The sequence below is a fragment of the Elgaria multicarinata genome, chromosome 6 (assembly GCF_023053635.1).
Source record: "Elgaria multicarinata webbii isolate HBS135686 ecotype San Diego chromosome 6, rElgMul1.1.pri, whole genome shotgun sequence".
Taxonomy (NCBI): Eukaryota; Metazoa; Chordata; class Lepidosauria; order Squamata; family Anguidae; genus Elgaria; species Elgaria multicarinata.
In genome coordinates, this window is record NC_086176.1 from 16,704,409 (window position 1) to 16,714,384 (window position 9,976).

General features: G+C 40.9%; 1 protein-coding gene across 1 annotated transcript; it reads left to right on the forward strand.

Annotated features, from left to right (window-relative positions):
* The first annotated feature begins 798 nt into the window (after positions 1-798).
* MYL5 (myosin light chain 5) lies at positions 799-8,807 on the forward strand. Its single transcript, XM_063128508.1, has 7 exons — positions 799-820; positions 1,142-1,249; positions 3,982-4,057; positions 4,610-4,714; positions 6,790-6,868; positions 7,744-7,792; positions 8,629-8,807. The coding sequence occupies exons 1-7, from the start codon at positions 818-820 to the stop codon at positions 8,725-8,727; spliced, it is 519 nt and encodes a 172-aa protein (XP_062984578.1). The 5' UTR covers positions 799-817; the 3' UTR covers positions 8,728-8,807.
* Positions 8,808-9,976: the final 1,169 nt, after the last annotated feature.

Genomic DNA, 9,976 nt, shown 5'->3' on the forward strand with positions numbered 1-9,976 from the left:
AAGCCACCATGGGTGAATTTCCCTGTGGGCTTTTTGTTTCAGTGGTAGGGGTATAACGAAGCTGGTCATTACGTGCGAACCCAATGAGAGTGGGTTGTTGGGGTGAATAACCCTAAATCAGCCCATGGGTTCTGGGTGGCTTGTCAACCACAACAACCCGCCCTCACTGGTTTCACATTTAACAAACAAGCTATGGCATGGCCCTGTCTTGGCTCGAATATTCAAAATGGCAGCTGCCCCCGCAGTGAAAAACTCAACAGGGAAATTCACCCACGGTAGCTTCTCATTACATGCAAACTGGACTTATAGTAGTAATTGTTGTGTACAGAACTGTAACATATGTTTTAATTGGTCTTGGTATATAAGTTTATTATGTGATATATTCAGTATTTGTGATGATTTGATGTATGATTTATATATTTTACAATAAAATAAATATTGTTTTATAATGTCTACACTGTCGGTAACAGTTCTTACAATGCGATCAATAGACGGCTGAGTTCATGTGCTATACACAAATTAACAGTCATATCAAAATTTACAACCATATACACTTTCGCTCGCTGTGATTAAAGCAAATGACATACTAGATGATTTCAAGTATCAGTAACAGTTGTCCAGCCACAGGGGAACGGAAGGTATTGCGTAGTTCTGGCCATATATGGAGTAGGTCTTGTGAGCTCAGGGTTCTTAAGACGTTTGAGATCTCCTTCGGGAAATGCTGGCTGCAAAGAGAAGATTCCCCCCCTTCGTATAAGAACCACTTAATAGAGAAAGTTTCCCAGAGAAAGACAAGCAGAGTAGCTTTCCAGGAAAGATGGTGAGTTCATCTTGTATGGAGAGATGATCAAGGCGGTTTTCATTGCTGCTTTCTTATTTGATAGCATTTTGAGGGGCCTGTGATAAAGATTAAGTCCTTTCCAACAGTGCAACCCTCCACATTTCTATTCAGAAGTAAGTCGCATTGAGTTCAGTGGGGCTTACTCTGAGGTAAGTGAGTGTAGGATTGCTATCTCGCTGCGTGCTCTCACTGTATGTCGTTCACTGGGAAAAGGACCCATAAACTGTCCATGAATTGTGACATCTACTACAGCTCGTCAGAAAATGTGCTGTTACTGAACACATCTCATCTACCTTTCAGGCCAGCAGAAAGACCAAGAAGAAGGAAGGAGGTGCCAAACGCGCTCAAAGAGCTTCCTCTAATGTTTTCTCCAACTTTGAACAGACACAGATTCAAGAATTTAAGGAAGTAAGAACATCTCCTTCTGATATATAGTATGAAGGTTTTATATTTAGAAGTAGGGCGTTTTTCTATTACAAAATTAGTTGTCTGTGTATGTGGAGTGGATTGAATTTGTGGTCAGTGTCTTTTTAACAGAACTTTGAAATAAGTCTTTGCATGCAATTCCCTTAAAAATAGAGGGGTCCCCACATTTTTTTGTCTCAGGCCTTAGCTAGACCTACCTGTTCGCCCGCGATGGAGGAGGGAAGATCTCACGTTGTCTTTAACACGAGATCCCTCCTCTGTTTACACGCGACGACCTCAGAAGGAGAGGTGTCGCGCCCGCCATTTTTTATTATTATTAAAGGGCCAGCAGCGCACGAATGCTCATGCGATAAGGTAAGTGGTTTTTAAAATTTAAATTACTTTCCCCGCTCCGCCCACCCTACCCCTGACGGGCGCAGCGCTCCTGAGGAGTGCTGGGCTCCCGGCTCCTCATGAGGAATCACGCAGAGCTGGGTCAACTAGCTGCACCCGGCTACACGTTCCATGGTCTCAGGCTAGGCTGACCATATGAAAAGGAGGACAGGGCTCCTGTATCTTTAACAGTTGCATAGAAAAGGGAATTTCAGCAGGTGTCATTTGTATATATGGAGAATCTGGTGAAATTCCCTCTTCATCACAACAGTTAAAGCTGCAGGAACTATACTAGAGTGACCAGATTTAAGAGGGCAGGGCACCTGCAGCTTTAACTGTGGTGATGAAGAGGGAATTTCAGCAGGTTCTCCATATATACAAATGACACCTGCTGAAATTTCCTTTTCAATACAGCTGTTAAAGATACAGGAGCCCTGTCCTCCTTTTCATATGGTCACCCTATCTCAGGCTCAGCCCAGGACCGTGGAAAAAACGGGGCCAAAGGGGAGGGTGAGATTCCGGGGCAAGGAAGGGGTCATCCCTCCCTGATCCCGGGATCCCCTGTGCATCATGTGGACACACAGGGACAATCCCAGGGATCACCCCGGGATAAAGCCCTGTCTAGCTATGGCCTCAGTTGACAGTCCATGTAGTATTCAGTGATTCCTCGTTTGTAGGTGTGTTTGATGCATGTTGTTGGCCCTGTTCAGAAGACACCTTAAACCATGGTTTTAACCACAGTGGCTAAGACAAAAAGCCTTATTTGCCATGGTTAAAGCTGTGGTTTAAGGTGTCTTCTGAACAGGGCCGTTGTGACACAACAATGCAAAATTCCAAGATTAGTCTCTTGAGGGGGAGAAATGCTGATCCATAAAGGGTGAGTTATTCCACCTGCTCCCCTACACCCCACCACCACCACCACCTGGAGACTTTAAAAGCAAGGCTGGAGCTGAAGTTTTGGGAGGCGCTGCTTTTCTTATCTGCTCTGTTTTGCTGTAAACTTGTATTTAGCATATATATTTTTAATGTTATTGTGGTATTGTTGATTAGTATATTGTTAAAAATTGTAGTTTTCATTTTTGTAGACCGCCCAGAGAGCTTTGGCCAGCTATTGGGCACTATAAAAATGCAGTAAATGCAAAATGCAATAAATGAAAATAATTATGGATTCGTATAGGGTGACCCTATGAAAAGGAGGACAGGGCTCCTGTATCTTTAATAGTTGCAAAGGAAAGGGAATTTCAGCAGGTGTCATTTGTATACATGGAGAACCAGTAAAATTCCCTCTTCATCACAACAGTTAAAGCTGCAGGTGCCCTGCCCTTTTTTAAATCTGGTCACTCTAGTATAGCTCCTGCAGCTTTAACTGTTGTTTGTGATGAAGAGGGAATTTCACCAGGTTCTCCATATATACAAATGACACCTGCTGAAATTCCCTTTTCTATGCAACTGTTAAAGATACAGGGGCCCTGTCCTCCTTTTCATATGGTCACCCTAACTTATTAGCCCCTGGTTGGTTGTTGTTTTTTCATGTTAGAGAAGGGTGAGGGCATTGCCATTTAGCTGTTCGGCTAGGTGAAACACAATAAAATTGTGTAAGTAATGACTTGAGAAACCATTTAGCTCCAGCTACAGTACACATTGATAACAGTTTTATATCCACTTAATTATAATAATGTTCCCCACAGTGCATCTTGGGAATTGCAGCTGTTAAAAATTCTCTGTTAGAGTTATCTAGCTCACCTCACAGAACTCCCATTCCCATCATTTCCCAAAAAGGGGGAATTACTGTTAAACCAATTCAAGTTCATAGTTCAGATACGCTCCTTTGTTGCTTGTCCAAATATCAGACCCTCTCCCCATAGAACCTTTGGAAATTATGGGCAGAGTCCTACTTAGAGTAGACCCATTGAAATGAATGTGGCTTAAGTTAGAGTCCCTTTCATTTCAATGGGTTTACTCTAAGTAGGACTTTAGGTGGATTCTGCCCTATAGTTGGGGTGGAGTCAGCTAGGAATCTAACAAAATTAACAGTTTCCTCACCAGACTACAATTTCCATGATCCCCTGGGGAAAGCCATGACACTTAAACTGATATATAACCACACTTTTTTATTAAGTACAAAATGCAAGTCTGCAACCATGAATTGTAAGTAGTTTAAGGTTATAACATAATCACTCTTTTAAGTATTGAATTGCAGGCAGCTACTTCTAAGGATTAAATCCTATACAATGAAATAAATGGGCCTCAGACCCAAATGAATGCAGTTAGAATGGGGATATAAATATGCTTGTGATTAGCAGGATTTGTCTCATTCGTTTATATAATATACTTTTCTATAGGCGTTCACACTGATTGATCAGAACAGAGATGGCTTCATTGATAAAGAAGACTTAAAAGATACCTATGCGTCTTTAGGCAAGTATTGTGAAATCATTTTATTCCCCTTTAATCTCATTTATTTATTTCCATGGTTTAAACCTTACCTTTGAAGATTCAAATCCTTCCCAAACATTTTAAAAAATGTTTAAAAACCCCGTAATAAACTATATCGATGTACAACAAACACATCGTCAAAATCCTTCCCACAGAACACCTGATGTTAGATGTGTGCTTCACCTTTGAATGTACTTTAGATTGCTTCATTGGGAAATGTCTGTCAACTCGTTGCCATGTATCTTATTAATTTAAGGAGCAGTTAGGATTGGTGTCTGAAGTTCAAGCTCACTTTGTTTTGCCTTCACTGCTAATGGTTTGAGCTCCCTATGTTGTTTTACATTGCATAACATTTTGGAGGAAATGGAAATAAATTGGAAAGTTTTGAATAATAATAAAAAATTAGTTTTTGCTGGCACTTAAAAAGTAAAGGTCAGAGGCAAGAGTCTATTTATGACCAAGCAAAGACATGTAAATTTGATGCGTGTGTGTACTGACAATGCAATGATTAATTAATTTTCTGTTTGCTTTTAGGTAAAACAAATGTCAAAGATGACGAGTTAGAATCCATGCTTAAAGAAGCCACTGGGCCTATTAATTTTACAATGTTTTTGAACCTGTTTGGGGAAAAGTTAAGTGGTAAGTTTAAAAATATCTTGTAAAACCATTTTTTCCCCAGAAATCTAGTCTGTGGTTCTCTGCTTTTCTCAGCTTAGGTCTGTTTGCAGAGAGCTAATCAATGACATTGCAGATGAGTTATTTTTACTACATAGCGGCACAATTTATTCTGTACACAGGGCCGGTGCCAGACTATTTTGCGTCCTAGGCAAGGTGAGCTACTTTCACACACACACACACACACACACACACCAAAAATGCCAACTTTGATTTTTAAAAACATATGTTTCCTGGAAAAAATAAGCACAAAACTTGAAACTGCTAAATTTATTTTAAAGTGCAAGAAATACGTCATGCCAATTATAGCAAACAAATTGGAAAGGAACGTCTATGGGTCTAAAATGCATTATTTAATTGGAATATCACCTCCAAATCACACACCCCCAACTCACATACGCGTGCGCACACACACACTCAGCATCACTTACGCCAAACAAACACACGCATGAACACATGCATTCACTCAAAGACCCCGTGCACCCCATTCACCCATACATTCTCTCTCTCTCTCTATTCCGGGCGCGTTCCAGAAGTCTGAGTTTGGAGTCGCCCCACCCCACTCTAGCGTCCCTGGCTTCGCTTTGGCTGGGCGGGCATGGGGCGTCATCTCACCCGCCCAGGCCCAGCTGAATCCTCGGGCTGGCCTGGCTCACAGCCAACGCGCATGAGTGCTGCGCTGCGCCTGGCGCCCCTCTTAGTTTGACGCTCTAGGCGGCCGCCTGAGTGGCCTCTATGGTAGCACCGCCCCTGACTGTACAGAAATTAAAACCAAAAATAAAAGGGAAAAATTGAAAGTAGGGCTGCTTGAAGAATTCATTCTTTGTGAATTCTGATACTGATTTGAGATCAGAACGTAATTATCCTTCAGACTTGGGATGTTTGCAATGCAGTTCTTGGCTCAGAAAATGTACTAACAAATACATTTTGGTTAGTATTTTAGGATATAGTACATTTTTAAAAGCATATTTTAAGATAAAATGTTTATAAATCTGTATTTTGTGAGAAAATACATTCAAAAATATCAAATAAACACGTGAATGCCATTTTTCTTGCTGGTTTTCCGAAATTGCAAATAAATGCAGAAATTGCATAGAATGAAAGCATATGAAATTGAAATGGAATAGAAATAGAATGATCTGTCCATCCATAGTTGAAAATAGCTAAACTGATTGTATTAGGTGTTTTTCTTGGTAATATTATGGTAATCCATAAAGTTAAACATTATAGTCACCCATAAAAAAAAATTAAGCATCTGATAAAGTGGGCTGTGGTCCAGGGGTATGTCATGGTAAACCTGGCGTTAGTCATTCAAGTGCCACTAGATACTTTATTTAGGATTACAGTGTTAGGTACAACACTTGGTAAAAAAATGGAAACCCAAATTAAAAAATTGATGGAGGCATTTACTGCTGTTCTAAATTGCAATTCCCTTGGAGCCATTCCTCAATTCCTATTGACTCCACCTTACTTTTTCAAACCAAAACTACTGCTGTCCCTGTTCAGACAACACGCTAAACCATGCTGCTTAACCGCAGCATGGTTTAGCCTGTTGTCTGAACGCTGTCTCCTTGTAGTTTATGGCTGCCACTCCATTATGATAGTAAAGACAAGACTGATGCATTAGATGGTTTGTATTTAATATCCACAAATACAAATACCCCACCATAATATACCTGATTTTAATGTAAACCTGGTTTTTAAGGTCGGTGTCTGTTAAGGCTGCAGAATTTTTGGCATTATCTTCTTTTCTCTCTCCTTTACGGCACACCACCCACTGCCAAGTGTTCATTTCATAAAATTTAAGGTCTCTCCCATCCCCACCTTTTGCTCACGACTTTCAAGCGCTTTTAGAGAGACTCTTTTTCTCGGCGAGGTACTACTAGGCAACTCCACCTGGTACAACTGCGTCTCGACAAGTGAATGCTGCATCCACTGACACAGCATCTTGAAGATCTGATTTTCGATTATGGCTTCTGTAGCTCACAAGCAACACCATGACCAGCCCAGCTTCAACTGTACCCCATTATTTTCTATAGGTACAGACACGGAAGAGACTATACTAAACGCGTTCAAAATGTTTGATCCGGAGGGTAAAGGAAACATTAACAAGGATTAGTAAGTAATCACCTGAGAAAAAACGGTGGTGACTTGTGGGCAGTTTATATTATGGGTGAAATGCCACACGGCAGCGGCAGATCCTGGTGTTTGAATGCGGCTCTGCCCCAATCCCCTGTCAAGTGGTTTGTGGGGTGGGTGAGTTGGAGGCTGCAACTGAAAGTGCAACACAGATTACCAGTAAGAAGTGATGAATCCTTCCCTGGCTCAGCCCTCCCCACAACAGACCATTGTCCATAGTCATTTTGCCCCCAATCACGCTTTGATACTTGAAGCTAGCGCCCCTTGAGATTCAGCACAGCCCATCTCTTTTGCATTTTAAATCGCCCCCACTTTCACATAACTAAGGGCATGGCTAGACGAGGGGGACGGAAGGCGACAGTCTTGCGGGTGTCTGGCTTAACCACCACGGTTAAAGCCGTGGTTTAAGGTGTTTTCTGAACTGGGTCGTTGTAAGAAGCACGTAGTGGCTAGAGTGTTGGACGGGGAGTTGGGCGATCCAGGTACCTAGTCCCTACTCAGCCATGGTCAACTCACTGGGTGACTCTGGGCCAGTCACAGACTCTCAACCCAACCTACCTCACAGGGCAGTTGTGAGGATAGAAATATAGAGGAGGATTATGTATGCCGCCTTGGGTTCCTTGCAGGAAAAAAGGTGGGATATAAATGCAATCACTCAGTATGTTGCATACGTGGAATAATCTTCTCAGTGGCCCCCGTGCCGCAGGAGGTTATCCATCTAAGCAGAAGGAATGGTCACGCACTGTGTTAGTTCTCATACAAAATGTTACAGTGTTTTCAACGCTCACCCCAGGCTTAATAAACTTGTTATAAATTCTCATCTCAAGTGTTTTTTCTTTGTCTTTCTTCAACAGTATAAAACGTTTAATGATGTCACAAGGCGACAAATTTAATGCTGAAGAGGTTTGTCTCCATTATTCTCCAAAATCCCTAATCCCCCTCCCCGCACTCCCAAACCCTCAAAGATATTCCAGATAACATAAGAACATGTGAAGCTCCCTAATAATGAAGCAGAGCATTGGACTGTCTGCCCCACCACTGAGGTCGTCTACAAACAGGTCTTCAAGGTTTCAAACAGAGGTCTTTCTTAGCTGTTCCCTGAGATTCTTTTAGCTGGAAATGCCAGGGAATCAACCTGAGATTTTCTGAATGAGCTCATGTCTCTCTTTAATATCAGGGGACAGAATCGTTTCCATTTAACTTGCAAATCAATCAGTTCTAAAGAAAATGCAAATAGCCTCTGTTATGTATTTAAATATTCAGTCGACAATCTAATATGCATTTAGCGGACACATTATTATTATTATTATTATTATTATTATTATTATTATTATTGACACTTAGAAAAAGATAAATTATTTGAAAGTATTTATTATTTCGTGGGGAGATTTCCTCTGTTTAATTATTGCCATTCAACCTGCCTTATTTTTGGATTTCTCCTATTTAACTGGCGAATCACTTATGGGAGAGTTCTTGATGGAAATTAGATTGTTATTAGATACCTTCAAGAGATATAGGGTTTTTGTTGTTTTGCCTATGCATTTCTTACTGAGCAGCTGGGTGTTGATTATATTTGTGCTTTGAGTCTGACACACCCTTAGTTCTTATTAGATCAGCTGCAAAATGATTTCCACTTTTAAAGACTGCAGAACCTCTTTGCAGTAACCTTTTACTTTGTCCTCCTGGGATTCGTTTTCTAAGTTCTTCCCTTAAATATGTTTTTCCCTGTTGGTGTACAGATAGATCAGATGTTCAAGTGTTCCCCTATTGACGCTGCAGGAAACCTGGATTACAAGGCTCTCTGCTACACCATCACACATGGAGATGAAAAGGAATGAAGGCCACGTCCTTTCGGAAGCTGTGCCAACATCTCTATGTCTGTGCGTTAAGAATAAAACCAGAAAATGCTTTCTCCATGGTTGCAAACATCGCGTATTTTATTTGAGCACGCAGCCTATGGGAAAATGTTGGATTGATGTTAACACTATGGGAAAATGTTGGATTGATGTTAACAAAGTCCATAGGAAGGAGGGACTGTTATATTTTTTAAAATAAGAAACTCATTTTGAGTGCTTCCTTCTTGTACGGTCGAAAGTTTTCAGTCATAAAACAGCTAAATTGTGTATCTCTGGAAACAACTTGCTGGATGGAATAGTGCTTAGCTCCTTACTACTACTACTATATTTATTTCTTACCCGCCTCTCCCTCTGGATCGAGGCGGGATACAACACAAATACAAAACACCATAAAATACATATGAGTGCCTAAATGAGTGACTGTCTTAAGAAATATTTTTGTAATCCGCCTTACAAAGAATCCGGATGCAGAAGCCCCAGTAAATTTGGGGGAGAAAAAGTCTGGTGTGGGGAAGCCCTATGAACAGGCAAGCCTTGCTCCTGCCATGGCAACCATTTAGTTAAGAGTGCCCATGACACTCCCAAATTTCCAAATGTGCCCACTCATCCCAAAAGGTTGGAAACCCCCCAAGTGTTAGGCTAACAAGATTTTGTGTCCATCCATCCCATGCCTTGGGTGTTGTGTACCCCTTCAGGTTGGTCCCCACCCACACACCCCATCCCATACTCAATTTCACTAGGTTAGCAGGGAAAACACCTGGAAGCCTGTGCCACCTCCACCAATGCCTATATCTTTGTGAACTATTTTCAGTAATTTAGCTTTATTCGTAGTGATATATAACTGCTGTAGCTCAATTGCTTACTTGTTCTTAGCTAACAAGCCCTACATATGCTCATTCTTTTCCCCCAAGCAAGTACGTTTCATTTGAAGTAAGAAAGATAATGTTCATAATTCAGAAAAGATGCTGAAATGAAATAGAACAGACGTAATTGTAAACATAACATTTTATTTAATCAAAAATAAGATATCCAACTCATTTTAAGATCAACAAATGTATAACGTTATAAGGGATTGTACAGCATTAAGGAACCATTTCTTGGCTCTTAGGTTGAATTTCCACATATAATTTAGTGCATTATCCCAAAGCAGGTAGACCACGATTAATCAAGTACAGGTTACTGAAGCATCATAATTCACTCACAGCGCCAATACTATTTCATGTTCACAGTA